The following is a 15,216-nucleotide window of genomic DNA, read 5'->3' on the forward strand; positions in this document are numbered from 1 at the left end:
CAGGCGGAGAAGGAGGCTCCCGGGTGCTGATAGGCGTGATCAGGCGGCTGAGGGAGGAAGAAAGGGGGGCTATGGAGCAGATGGAAAGTATGAGGGAGGACCTGAGCGTAAGAGATCAGAGATGGGAAAAGGAAGTAAGACAGATGAGGGGGAAAGTAGAAGGATTGCAGAGGGAGTTGACGTCGGCAAGGAAGGAAGAAGAGGATAAACTAAAGGAGATGGAAGAAGATATTAGGATGTGGAAAGAAAAGGCGGAAAAAAGACTGGAAAAGCTGGAGGACAGGTCGGTAATGGAAGTAGTTGCCAGGGAGGAGGGCGAGAAGCAAGGTATTTGGGAGAAGGTGGAGATAATGGTAGAATAGAAAGTGGGAGAGCGCAGAAATGAAAAGGAGGAGAGAGCGAATAGGGTAAGGATAAGGGCAATGGAGTTGAGGATGAAGACAAGAGAGAAAGTAGGTAGGAGAAATAATATAGCAATAATAGAATTGAAGCTAAAGAGCGGGGAAGAAAGGGAGGGGGTGGAAACGCTGCTACAGAGCATAAGGTGGGTTAAAGGCTAGGTAGGGAAAGTTAGGATGGAGGGGAGAAAGGACAATGAAGTGGCTGTGGTGGAATTGGAGAGCTGGAAAGAAAAATTGAGGATAATGCGTAAAAAAATAGGATAAAGGACAAGAAGGTTTTCATCCATCAAGATATGGCGAGGAAGAAAAGGGATGTGCAGAGAATGCTAAATGACAGGGCTAAGAAGGAGAGGAGTGAAGGGAGAGCGGCAAAGGTAGGGTATCAGGAAATAAAAATAGATGAGAAAATGTGGGTATGGGACGAGAAGAAGGAGGTGTTGAAGGAAGTGCAGAGGAACTTGTTTCGTGGGAAGTAGGGGGGTGGGAGTAAAGCAGAGTGGAGGAGTGTTAAAGGTGACGTACTGGAACATAGTAGAAGTAAAGAAGAAAGTTGAGGATTTCTGGGAGTATATTCTGCAATTTGATCTGATTGAACTGGTAGAGACGTGGGTAGAGAGAAAGGAATGGGATTGAGTAGAGCGAAAGTTGCCAAGGGGGTATAGGTGGAGGCTACAGGAGGCCGTCAAACTAAAGAGGAAGGGAAGAACTAGTGAAGGAATTATAACAGGGGTTAGGGATGGATTAGAGGAAGAAGTTTATGGAGAGGGAGAAGGGGAGGAAGTGCAAATGAGGGCTGTAAAGATAGGAGGGTTAATGTATAAGTTTGTGACTTCGTACTATAAGGATACGATGAAAAGGTTTAAAGAAAGGTTGGGAAATTTACTAAGAGAAAGGGATGAGAGTATGGTGGTACTGGGGGGGGGGTTTAATGTGATAATTGTCGGGGAAGGGGGCCTGTACCAGGAAGGGGAGAGCTTCGAGAGAAAATCGAAGGATAAGATGTTAAATATAGAGGGGGAGATTCTAAGAGACTGAATGGAGGACAGAGGCTGGGCGGTATCAGTGATAAACTGTGATTATGAATACGCAAGGGTGGGAGGAGATAGAGAAATTCGCAGTGGAAGCGACGGTTGGAGTCAGACCATCAGTCATTAGGTTTGTGGATATAGGGGGAGGCTGACGAAAAGGAGAGTGAGGAAGAAGGGTCGTTAGGGGAGAGGGTGTCATGGACGAGAGAGGCAATAGAGAAGTATCAGGAGCAGTTGGGCAACGTAAAGCTTTGAGGGGGAGTCTGTGAACGAGATATAGGAGGATCTAAAAGAGAAAGTGAAAGGTTGTGTGCAAGAAAAGGTATTTAGGAAGAAGAAGAAAGGAATGGTGAAGCCGTGATGAGATAGGGAATGTAAAATGATGAAGAGAAAGGTGAAAAAGAAGTACAGGAAGTGAAAGGAATGAACCGCGAAAAGGGAGGAGTACGTAGAAATGAGGAAGGAGTTTAATGCGATGTGTAAGAAGAAACAGCCGGAAAAGGAAAAAGACCTGTAAGAGGAATTGAGAAGTGTTAAGACAGAAGGGGACGTGTGGAAGATAATTAATAGGTTTAGGAAACGTAGGGTGGGGATAAGTGAGAAGATAGGGAGCGACGAATGGAGAAAACTTTTTAAGGATTCATTTGAGAGGTCAGATCCACGAAAGAGAGAAGAGGGGATTAGAAGAACGAGGGAGGTAGATGGAGAGGAGCTGAATAGCGAGGAGATAGAGAAGTCTTTACGTCGTGTAGCACGTGCTGGATAGAGAACTAACCACAAAGGGGGCCGAAGTGTACGCGTTTTTTGTAGATCTAAAGGGCGCCTTCCCTTCGGTGGATAGGGTGAGATTGTGGGAGGCAATAGAAGAGGGGCCTGATCGAGAGGGTAAGGGAGGTATACGAGGAGACGAAAGATAGGATGACAGGAGAGGAATGAATCTCTGTGAGATTATGGATGGATAGGGGGTTGAAGCAAGGGTGCCCGCTTAGCCCAACGCTTTTGCAATTTTGATTGCGGATATGAAAAGTAAGCTAGCGGGCGGAGTGGTAGGAGGAGTTAGGAGAGGAGGAGTCAGGATATGGTCACTCGCATATGCAGATGACATAGTGGTTCTAGCAAAGAGCGAAGAGGCTTTAAAGGAGACGATGAAAAGGTTGAGAAGATACTTGAACAAAAATAGGCTAGAGTTAAATGAGGTCAAGCCTAAAGTTATGGTGTTCAGGAAAAGAGGGGGGGGGGAGATAAGGGAGGAGAGTGGAATAGGAGTGGATAAGGGAGGGGGTAAGAAGGGCAACTGGGGTCGGCAAGGAATACGCCGAACTGTATTGACAGGAGGGAGACAGGAAGAACGAGTTTAGGGATTATAACAGGAAGTCGAGTGTGTAAATATGAGCAGAAATTTTTGGAAGAGGGGGGAGGTAAGCTGGTTACGGAGTGTTGGTGGGAGAAGGAGAACAGACGTAGTGGGGCAAAGATGGAGGTGAAAAGGGAAAGGTATTTTAGAATGAATGGATTGCTGATGGATGAAGTGAGAAGGATGCACGAGGAAGGAAGGAAGCTATATGAGTTAGTTCAAAAGAATGGCATGGAGGAAGAGAAGGCAGAAGGAAAGGAGAGAATAAGATCTTCCAGGTTTAATAGGAACTATATGTGGATTATGCCAAGGGAGAGACCGCAATATTTGTGTGAAAAAGGAGAGCAAGGAAGTCAGGAACTTATAGCGAGAATGAGATAAGCATGGAGGTATTGTTGCATAAAAAGGGGGGGGGGGCAAAAGGGCAGTAGCATGGGTGAGAGGGGTGTTGGGTAAGGTGGAGAAGAAGAGAAAGAAGGAGGAAGAGGAATGGAGAAGGATGGATTGTAAATAGGAGAGGAAGTGGGTGTAAGAAAATTCGTAAATATTGTAAATAGTAGTTAAGTATTAGGCGTTAGCAGCTGAGACAGAAGCTGGCAATGCGAGGCGTAGCGAGAAGAGAGAGACATGCGTGCGAGGCGAGGCGCAGCGAGGATGGTTAGGATATAGAAGCGAGCGGATTAGTTATAATGTGTGGATGGATGGTAATTTGTAAGAGATACCTGTAAAAAAATTCTGTAAAAAATGGAAGTGTAAGCAAGTCAATTTTTAAGGCCAGCAGGCCGAAGAAAAAACGTTTATCCATCTATTAAAAACGAATTAAATTAACAAATAGCCAAATTAAAAAAATGTAATTTTTTTGAAAGAAAAATTCTTAGCTGAAAGTACTTTAAATCATTGTGAAACTGATTGTTGATCACAAGTTCTATAAAACATTAACCATTATAATTGTTATAACCCATTTTTGTTCAAAAATTTGGGAAATCGTAGTTTTTAAATTTCAGATTTCCCTCCATCATCTGAATTGATGCAGATATTCGTGAAAGTAACATAAAAAAATTATATTTGTTAAAATATAACTCTGTTTAATCTTGTAAATAAATTGCATAAATAAAATAAAAAGTTTATCACTATGGCTTTAAGTATGGCTTTAAGTTTTTCTGAGAAAAATTTGCAGTCACTATTTTTCTAAAACATTAAGAATAAACACTTGTTATACGATATTTTCGTAGACCCATTTTAAAATTAGCAGATTTTAACATTTTGATTCCTCTGAATCATTTGATAACTGCAGATATTCTTGAAAATCATATATGTATGTGTAATTCTGTTTTTCAATTTTATAAGCAATCTTATTTTATGTTAAGAACATTTTTTTAAAATAAACATTAGAATATTTGATAATACATTAAAATATATATAATTAATTTTATATAGAAATAGTGATTGCAGATCTCTCTCACCAAAACTTGAAGCAGTTTTAGTGCAAAAAAAATATTTTGCAGGCATTGAACAAGGTGTCACGAGACCATTCTAAAAGAATGTGGTGCAAAAGAAACGCTGGTAGATACATGGGAAAGAAATTCGTTAAGATGGTTCGGGCATGTTGAGAGAATGCCAAATGAACGACTAACAAAACAAGTGTATCAAGGTACAGTAAATGGCAGCGTACCCAGAGGCAGACCGCGGAAAGAATGGTTAGAATGTGTGAATGAGTCCCTAGTTAGAAGAGACATACGAAGTCACAGAAACACGAGAGCCTTCATGAAAAAATCCATGGACATAAAAGAAGTTAGAGAAGTATGCCAGGACAGGAAAGTATGGCGGCAAATAGCTAATAAAAAGAGTGGCAGCAGAGTGAATGACGCCTGAAACAAAAGACCTTGGCCACTAATGGACCCAAGTGGGGAACCTTACATAACGACTTTGTGAGGATCTTCATTTGGGGTGTTGGGGTGATTGCTAGAGAGATTGATCAGCAACTTGGATCGGAGCATTGTTGCGAAACGAACGTGTTATTTACATAAATAACACGAGAATTCTGGATCAATCTGAAAACTCTCTATCCCTTCCCCACATTACTCGTTTCCCCACCGAGTGAGTCACGCCTACCCCGAAGGTAAATGGCTTAATGGTGTAACAAAGTGCCAAAGTTCAATATTTAATTATTGAATTTGTTCATAAAATGAACAATTGTTGTATTTTAAATAAAGAATATCTAAATCAAACCAGATGATAAAGGAAAATCCAAAATTAAATCTATCAGAAATTCCACATTTTTTCACAAAAATTGTTTACAACAATTATAATTGGTAGTGTTTAATATAAATTATGACTAAAAATCACTCAATAATTTAAAGCATTTTCGGTCAAGAAATTTTTTTTACAAAAATTACAATATTTGACTTTCTCACACTTTTAGTAAGCATATAATAAATAAACAAATGAAAAAGCAAAAACTCTGACCAAGGTGCTCTTTCAAATTTAGCGCACTTTATTTAAAACAAAAACTAATTGTAAATCGGGGCAAAATTGAGTTGGCGGATGCAACAATTCGACAAGTGCTCTAAACCGCGTAAAAGTACTGTCCAGCCGGGAAAATCTATCGATAAAAAAGTGGTCGAAACGCAAAATAAAATATACATGCGTATATATTCTCAATATATAAGCGATGACTATAAACAGCGCACTTTGTTTAAAACTAGAATAGGTTTGTTTTTGTTTAATAGCAAATTGATTTTAAACGGAAACAACGTTTTTCCAACTTCTGCTGTAGCATTTTGTTGCTCTTTGCCGTTGCTGATTAGTTGCTTAGGAACAAAGGCCGATTAGCGGAACACTGCAGCGGCAGCGTGTGTTGACTTCAACTCGCTGCCATTTCCAAAATTTTCGACCGACTGTCTTCAAATTTTCAGAAAACCTTTTTCAAAGTCTACTGAACAACTTTCTCGCGATAAGTTACTTCAACTAACATTTTTTTGATGACCGTCCCACTGCTCGAATTTGGAAAAACGTGGTTTTCGTTCGGAATCAATTTGCTATTAAATAAAAATAAACATATTAGGGTTTTAAACAAAGTGCATTGTTTATAGGCATCGCTTATATATTGAAAATACACTATACAAATTTCAAGCATTTTTGTCAACAAACGGCCGAATAATCGCGAGTTGTGTTTTACAAAACATCGATTTTTGATCGGAAAATTTTATAAGTTTTTATTGTTTATCTTAAGTAATAATTATCGAATCAAAAAGTTTCATACGAAAAATTTGTCGGTCGCGTCAAGCTGAATACGAATGCCTATTTTATGTTACGTTTCGACCACTTTTTTTTATCGATAGATTTTCCCGGCTGACCAATACTTCTACGCGGTTTCTAGCGCTTGTCGAGTTGTTGCATCTGTCATCTCAATTGATGGCTGGAGACTTTTTTTAACAAAAAAAATGTCCTCCCACTGTGCGACTTCTCATAAAAATCAGAACTCCCGAATCTAATCCGATTTCAGGCATAGTTTTTCTTGCTTTTCTACAAATAAAAAACAAAATCAGCCAGAAAATCAACAAACAATATCATGAAATTATTCTCGTGTCTTAATTTATTCAATAGGAACATCATAAATATTAGTATAGAATTATTTGTACGGTAAAATTAATAACAATAAAAGGCATTGACTCACCTTCTTCATCACTGCCTATCATAGCATAACGCTCATATCCTGTAAGATTTCTTACAGCACCTAACCCAAAATCATCTTTAGTCCACTGAATGGGTCCTCTCTGGTCCAGAACCCGGCACGGAAGAGTCACACGACTACCAATTACTGCCGTTTGATCCATGGGTTCAATGGCAAAACGTTGGTAAATGACTTCGGTTGTTGTAACTGGCTTATACGTTGAAATTGAAAATATTATTGAGTCATTAGGTGCTGATGGCATAGTTGCTCTTACTGCGGGCGTATTTACTGTCAGCCAACACCACATCAAAATTGATTTTGTACCCAGATTTCCATCTAATTTCATCCTGGAATTAATTATACTGATTAGATGGTGAACACAAAATGTTATAAAGTATCGTAAATTCGATTAGACCTCGCTTTCATCTTTATGGAGTTAGAAAAAGAGGTTTGATAGTTTTAACCGATTTAACGGCATCAGAATTTGACTTCAGAAACCATCACCAAACTATCGTTTTATTTTGGTTTTCATGAAAGGAAATGTGTAATAGAATTCTATTCTCCAGCACTGAACATTAAAATATAAACAATTTGAAAATAAATTACTAAAATTTTCGTTTTTAAACATTTAAAAAATAATAATAATTTCAAGTTGAAATCGATTTAAATAAAAAAATATAATTGAAAAAAACAGGGCAAAAAGGAACCAAAGACGGTCCGCGAAATCTTCGTGTATCTTGAGGACACAGGACGACCCAAGGATGACAGCTTTCGAGATCCATCTCGCAAGTGCCTTAGCATGTTTTTGACATGCGGGTATGGCTTGAAGGTTTGGATACATTCGCTGTAAATCCAATTTAAAGTTTTCATACCTGTGTTCCTTGTCCATCTCCTTGGTAGTTATGTTGTAGTCGGCCGGAGCCGAGAATTCGATCGCGAATTTAGTTCGTTGCTTGAAGTCCTGGCGAACAATTTCTTGGCTCGAGTGTGCAATGAAGAGTGCTGTCCAAAAATCTTAGTTCCAGAAAATTTGGCTTTTCTCATTTTGGGCAATTGACACTATCTCCCTCGGAGCGTTCATAAGCGCAGGGTCGCGGATAACGCCGTTAGAGCAACAAATATGGTACAAAACCATCCTTGGGGCCGTATTATGTCTTTCGAGATACGTCGCTCTCGCGTGAGTGAAAGCACTGCATTCATTGCTGGGAACATCTTGATATAACATGCGGTTACGGCATTCTAAGGTGGAAATTACACGGCTCGGTGATGCGAAAACAAAACTCTTTAAACCTGTATTAAGCCCTGATGACCACAGAAAAACAAAAGTTTACTCCTCCAACATGAACCATTTTTTTTCTCTTCAAAGAAAACTTGTTTTGAAAGTTTTTGTGCACTTTCTTGTCGAATAGGTTGGCTGAATTTTTCAACCTCTGTTTTATTTACTTAAGCTTTTAGACGCAAAGCATCTAGATGATGTAATGCACCTTCCTTACTCCTGGTGTTACAATTCAGGACAAGTGTCTCGGACATCTTATTCGCGGCTTTGTAAAGAAACGCTTCTTTGCCAATCATCTCGTCGTTCCTGACTATTTTTGGGAGAGGATCTCTTTCATTTGCAACGATGTAAGCTGCACCCAGAACAATTCGGTTATGCCAGTAATTCATCCTTGCTTCAGATTGATCTTGGCATACTTGTCCAGTGTAAAGTCCATACCAATCTATCCTGTGTAGCCCTCCACGATTTTTATAGAACTCTTAACTTGGCTTTGACTAGAAGCATATATCCTCAGGTCATCCATATAAAATACATGAGTGACCTTATGCTCGCGAATCACAAATAGCAAATGGGGTGAGATAAATCCAGGCGAAGACCCTCATGGCAACGAAATGCTAATCCAGAGGTCCAACATGAGCTTCCCTCATGCAGCCCTCATGGAGCCCTCATGGTTGCCATCATGAAGGCTTCATGGTTTTTTTCAGCGCTAGCACCTGTACTGGCATATCTCTGAGATGATACCGCTATTCTTTAATGGGCTGCCAGTGCTGGCCCAGAACTTAATATCGGCACTGGCGCAGTACTGCCCTAATGGGAAATTCACAATGGGCCAGTACTAACTAGTACAGTGCTGAAATAATCTAAAGATATGACAGAAAAATGTATTTAAAAAATACATATTCATTGTTTGAAAGTAAATGTAAAGTATACGAACTGTTTCGTTTAATTTTTTCCCCTCCTTTGTAAACTAGCTTACAATTTTTTACCAGACTTTTTAAACGTAATTTTTATGTCCAAATTTTATACTTATAAACAAAATTTATCTATTCTCTTTTTTCAAGGTATTTAAAAAAATATGTACATATTTGAACGAGATCTTAATTATGATGACACAGTGTTCCTAACATTTTTCCGCGTGAATATCAACCAGTTTAATTTATTACATTCGGTCATTGGTTGACGCGGACCTGAAAATGGGGACACGTGAAGAAGCCAAAGCCCGGCTGAGAAATTGGGAGTAGCACTTCGGTAAAAATGTTGCTGCACAAGTTCGATTAATTTAAAATCATCCATGATTACAATAGATAGTTGACAATTCTTTCGAAAACTGTTGCATTGGCTGAGCGGCTAGACTGCTTCTCGAGCAGTTTAGTCACCACGATATATAGCCGTCGATAGAATTCCTTCAGTCATGCGTTGGTATTCGCTTCATTCAAAAGGGTATCAAAAGATCCCATGAAAAGCAGTCGTAAACTGAAACGCGGGACTTGATTCGCGCGTTTCCAGTTGCCGGATTGGAATTCAACCTTAACTCATCAAAATCGGCAATCGCAGTACTCGCACAAGAAACGCATTTCTAGCCATAAAATAGAATTTGCCACGATATTCAATATCATCATCCCATTGAATAGGTGCATGTATACGTATTTTCAATATTTTTAAATATGAATGTTATTTTATATAGGTTGTACCATTTTTATTAAGAGACATTATCAAACCAAGCACCATTCTTTCAACCGATATTTTAATTTAAACTCTTTTTTTAGTAGTGTTACTTGCATATTAGCTAATGTCGGGAATTATTTATTAAATGTAATATAATATGACACCTTAGCTTATGTCACAAATGCTCGCTAATGCGGCTTGTGTGACATTATATATGTATACATATATAATGTCACATAAGCGGCATTGATTAAAGGGATGACGATAAGCCTGAACATGAGACGCATATTACCGACTTCTGCGATTTGCGTGAACTCTACAAACGAAACCTGTTCGAACTTGCATAAAAAGCATGTAATACTGCGTAATTTTCTTATAGGAATACATATAATATGAAACCATTTTAAAAATAATTCTCTAAATTCTATGCAACTTAATACTATTGTTCTTTAAATTAAATTCATTAATACATATAGATCATGATATAGGAAACCTCTGAAGTATATTCTTATGACGTAAGCAAAAACATGACATATTATTCCTCTCCATACTCAATCACACACATATACACACAAATTTGAACTCAAGCTCCAACGGACATACACTAACACTAATCAGTTCAGAACAGGACCTATACCTCTAAAGTAGGACACAGCAGATAGAAAGTCTAAGAAAGCATTCAGAGACGAATAATATCACCTTCAACGCTCGCGGTCGCGTTGTAAGGAAGACAGCGGTAAAAAACGAACTCCAAAGTACACTATGCTCCTAATTTTTTTACCTATTACAACATTGTTGCAAACTATTTCAAGGATTGTATCAAATTAATTCATAACATTTTCATTTCATCAGCCACGTAACTTAGTTCGTTGCTGATGATTTATAGCGGGACAGCCCCGTGTAAACTGTTTGAAAATCCAACTCTAACAAAAATGCCTTTGACATGTCGAGCAGTAAGCATCTTAAGCCTGACAGAAAAATGAAACACTTAATTTTTGTAAATTAAAGTTTAACTGTGCTATTTAAAATAGTTATTGAACCTGGCCATACTAGTGATCTTTCTTTTTACAATTTCAAGTAATAATATTGTAAACTTTCAAGTAACAACGTAACATAGTGAATCTGACTATCCACTTTTTTCCGTGTTCATTGACGTCTTACAATAGATGAATTGGTTAAAGCATGAATAGAGGAGATATCGGTTCAAATCTGGCTCATAGTACAATTTTCATCAGTTTTTTGGCGAATTTCGAAAGAAATCTCGATAAAAAATCCAATTTAACATGAGTTTGATACTCCACAATAGCCTAAAAGGCCACAACAACATATAATTAAATTATCATTTCTCTTTGGTTGAGAATCATTCAATGATTTTAGATTGAACTTATCTTGGCGCATTATAAAAAACGTGCATTTATATTAAGGTACAATAAATGATTATCATAGTAAATGTTCATCTAAACAGAACAGAGAAACAGAGAAAGGTGGATTAAACGCATAAAAGCAGTGAAGCGAACAAGGGTCAGTCAGGTCGTCGAATTGTGACCGCGGAGGAATGGGGGAGTTGGTGAAAACGGTAGGATGGTCGCTCGATACCACTGCGGCACAGCTAAAGTTGAAGATATACATTGGCGTTCCACGACGCGACATTTGTATATACTATATACTATACTGCCTCTCTGCCCTTGAGCATCGTTCAGAAACACCTATGTTTATTCTAAAACTACTTAATAATAATACAAATACAGATACGCAATGCACATATTAGTTAAGCTGGCGGAACTACATTGCAAAAATGGACTAAAGACCTATAGGGAATTTACGGTAAGCCAGAAGAAACACTCATAGGAAAAAACAAATTTCTAAAAAATTTCTTTGCTGTGTAATTTAAGGCTCATTTAGGGATTATTTAATGCTCGAGGGACCAAGGCGATAATTCGTATATTTTAATACAGTAGTCGTAAGCTATACTAACTCGTGTAGAAAATGCCCTAATATTCGCTACTTTAAACAGGGAACTGGGCGGGTGTTATAAAGGGTAACTTGACTAGAAAATGTGATGCAGGCTCTCGCCAGGGGTTAGTAGGGTTACCTCTGTTTGTTTTCTAGACAATTACAGGGAAGTTTAGAGAGGTCCTAACTTAGAATTTAGACTGGAATCCTTATCTATGTGAACTAAATTAATTAAACGTTCTCCTTTGATATTTGCCAACAGGGGCGTCATATTTCATATAATGTTAAACAATTCTCGATAAACAAAATTCCATTCTGATGACGTCATCATGATTCCTGGAATTCTTATCACAGTGTTGCATTCTTCAACAATATTTGCACCATATAAGCGGTGCACTCTCTGTTTTTTGCTCATTTTACTGGTAAACAACCACGAGTAGGTTTGAAGTATAAAACGCTCCAAGATCTATATCAAAGTACAATTTTTTCGGTGATTCCATCAGTTAATAACAAGACTCGCATAATTTCAAATTACTTTAAATCTGTGTAGTGTTTCTATGAGTTGATCAGTTAATAACAAGACATACATTCTGCTATTCGTGGGCCAAAAACATGCGATTATGACGTTAATTGGTGATTTGAAGACTGCAAGCAGAAAACTCAAAAAGTTGCTCAAGATAGGAACTGGTATAAATGAAGCTTCGAAGAAACTGTGTGAGAGGGTGAGTTGGGATGATGTAGCAAATGCGTTTCGAACACGAATAAGAACGGGACTTATAACAAATTTAATTCATAAAGATTTAAATACATTTTTGGATGATTGTAAACGCATGTATATTCCGCGAATTAAGAATGCAATTAGTAGTATAGGTAAAATCAAAGCTTGCGTTGAATTCACAGGTATGTTCAAGGCATTAGTGGGAGGGGAGGAAAAAATCGAGGCATAACGTGTTTGCACTGAAAATAATCCTATTCGGACGTCCACGAATACTGGTGAATGGTTTGAGGATAAAATTTGTCAACAATATGAAGTTAAAATTGAAGATTTAAAAACATCAGATTCAGGGTGGAGATTAATAGAAATTGTGACCTTAACATTTAACATAATTAGATACGCCCCTTTTCAAGTTGGAGCATCAACTTTCATTGAATTACCTGATTTTACACAGAGAAAAAAAGCTGTGGCTAATATTAAAAATAAAGACTCGTATTGTTTTCTCTGGTCAGTAATGGCAGCTCTTCACCCTGCTAAAGAAAATTCCAGTCTAACGAGTTATTATCCTAAGCTTGATGGTTCAAAACTCAAATATAATAATATCAAGTTTCCAATTACTCTTGAGGATATTCCGAAATTTGAAAAAATGAACGGTTTAAGTATAAATGTATACGGATTAGAGTCTGATCTATACAGTAAGAAAGAGGAGATTGTACCCGTTTTTATAAGCCAGGGAAAATAAAAAAAACCTATTATTCGTCTTCTTATGATTGAAAATACTAACTTTAATTCAGATGTAGAAGTGTGTCACTTAGCTTTAATCAAAAATCTATCTAGACTAGTAAAATCACAAATAACAAAAGCTGATCATTGCACTTACTTCTGTGACAGGTGTTTGTGTCACTTAGATTTGAAAAATCTCTTGAAAACATAGAATTGATTGTGACAATCTGAATAATAATTGATTGAAAGAAAATATTCAAAAAATGACGATGAATTTGAATTCTTAACAAGAAAAGGTGTATTTCCATATGATTATGTTCATAATTGGCAGAAATTAGATGAAGATTGTCTGTCAGCAAAAGAGAAATTGTATTCTAAATTAAATGATGAGGGTATTTCAGATGAAGATTATAATCATGCGTGCAAGGTGTGGAAACAATTTAACTTAAAAACGTTAGGTGAATATTCGGATTTATACTTGAAAAATGATGTTTTCCTCTTGGCGGACATTTTTGAAAGTTTTAGATGTTGCTGCATTGAAACTTATAACTTGGATCCATTGAACTACTATACAGTACCAGGGCTTTCTTTCGATGCTATGTTAAAGTATACTGGAATTGAACTCGATCTATTAACAGATGTAGAAATGTTATTACTTGTTGAAGGAGCAATAAGAGGTCGTGTGTCTCAGTGCTCCAATAGATATTCGAAAGCAAATAATAGATTCATGGGGTCGAATTTTGATGAAAATGTACCCAAGTCCTATATCACTTATTTCGAAATAAACAATCAATACGGTAAAGCTATGAGCCAATCTTTACTCTATAGCAATTTTAAATGGTTCACTGATTTTGAAAACGAACCAAATTCTTTCAACATTCCCGATGGTTCAGAACCAGATTATATTCTTAAACTAGAAATGGAATATCCTGAAGAACTCCATGATTTGCATAAAGAATTACCATTATGTCCAGAGCATTTTGTACCTCCTCTTCCAACATCTAAAATCCCGAAACTAATTACTAATTTGAAATCCAAGACGAATTTCGTTCTCCATTATCAAAACTTAAAACAGTATTTAAACATGGGAATGAAGCTTTTTTAAAATTCATCGAGTTTTAGAATTCAAACAAAAGCTGTGGCTAAAAGCCTACATTGATTTGAATACTGATTTGCAAAAGAAGGCAAAAAATGAATTGAAAAAAATTTCTTTAAACTCATGAACAGCTCTGTCTTCGAAAATACCATGGAGAACGTAAGGAAGCACAAAGATGTTAGGTTAGTGACAAAGTGGAAGGGAAGATGGGGTGCAAAAACTCAGATTGACAAACCAAACTTTCACAGCTGCACTATATTTGGTGAGGACATGGTGATCATTGAAATGAGTAAAACCAAAATTAAATTCAATAAGCCCATATATATAGGCTTCACAGTTCTAGACATATCAAAGATAATGATTTACGACTTTCATTATAATTACATGAAGTACACATTCGGTGACAAGACAAAATTACTCTACACCGACACAGACAGCTTAATTTACCACACTACAGAACCAAACATTTATGAGTAGATTAAAAAAGATTCCGATGAATTTGAGACCTCAGACAATCCACCAAATAATATATACGAAATTGAATTACTAAACAAAAAAATCTTGGGGCTCATGAAGGACGAATGTAACGGGAAAATAGTAACTGAATTTGCAGGACTAAGGTCCAAATTGTATTTCTATAAAGTTTTGGGTGAAGACGGGGAGAAAAAGAAAGCCAAAGGGATTAAAGGATCCACTTTGAGGACAATCACGTTTGAGGACTATAGGCAAATTTTGTTACATTATCAAACTCTTACTGGACCTCAACGGTTAATTCGAAGCAGAAAGCATGAAGTTCACTCGATTGAGAAAAACAAGATCGCCCTCAGCTGGCGAGATGATAAGAGGATGCTGCTTCCTCATCTGCAACAAACATACTTGCCGTTCCGGTAGTAATGTACTTGAAGTTACGAACGTTCACATGAACGAAATTTAAGAATTTTTTCTCCGAATTTTGTTTTGCCTAAATCATTTAGGATGACCAAAAATGATATTCCATCGGAAGAAGTTTTTTCTTAGATTAAAGAAGAAGATTCTAAGAAAATTTTCTTTTTTTACCTCATCAATTATAGAGGGAGTGAGAAAGATCGGCAAGACTTCTAAAAACCATCCTTAATATATCCACACCTAAAATGTTAAAAATGACAATTTTGAATGTCGAAATTTGAAAGAATAAGGAAAGAATAAGGAAAACCACCCCTAGTGTATCAAAATCCAAAAATCGTCAAAATGAACGCCTTTATACAGTTCTTTTTCGAGTTAAAAATACTTTTAATTTACCTTGTTATAGAACAAGTTTCTTCAGTGGTGTAAGAGCCGCCGGAAAGAATATTT

The 15,216-nt window shown here is 37.2% G+C and overlaps 2 protein-coding genes across 10 annotated transcripts in view; one reads left to right on the forward strand and one right to left on the reverse strand.

Annotated features, from left to right (window-relative positions):
* Positions 1 to 6,799, reverse strand: part of LOC117179928 (irregular chiasm C-roughest protein-like) — a 164,437-nt gene extending 157,638 nt beyond the window's left edge. Inside the window, exon 1 of the mRNA XM_033372153.1 lies at positions 6,460 to 6,799. Coding sequence (XP_033228044.1) covers positions 6,460 to 6,763 — 304 coding nt within the window. The 5' untranslated portion in view covers positions 6,764 to 6,799. The remainder of the gene's footprint in view (positions 1 to 6,459) is intronic.
* LOC117179929 overlaps positions 1 to 15,216 on the forward strand; it is a 1,200,486-nt gene that overhangs the window by 473,037 nt on the left and 712,233 nt on the right. The window lies entirely within an intron of this gene.

The sequence above is a fragment of the Belonocnema kinseyi genome, chromosome 9, assembly GCF_010883055.1.
Source record: "Belonocnema kinseyi isolate 2016_QV_RU_SX_M_011 chromosome 9, B_treatae_v1, whole genome shotgun sequence".
NCBI classification, from domain to species: domain Eukaryota; kingdom Metazoa; phylum Arthropoda; class Insecta; order Hymenoptera; family Cynipidae; genus Belonocnema; species Belonocnema kinseyi.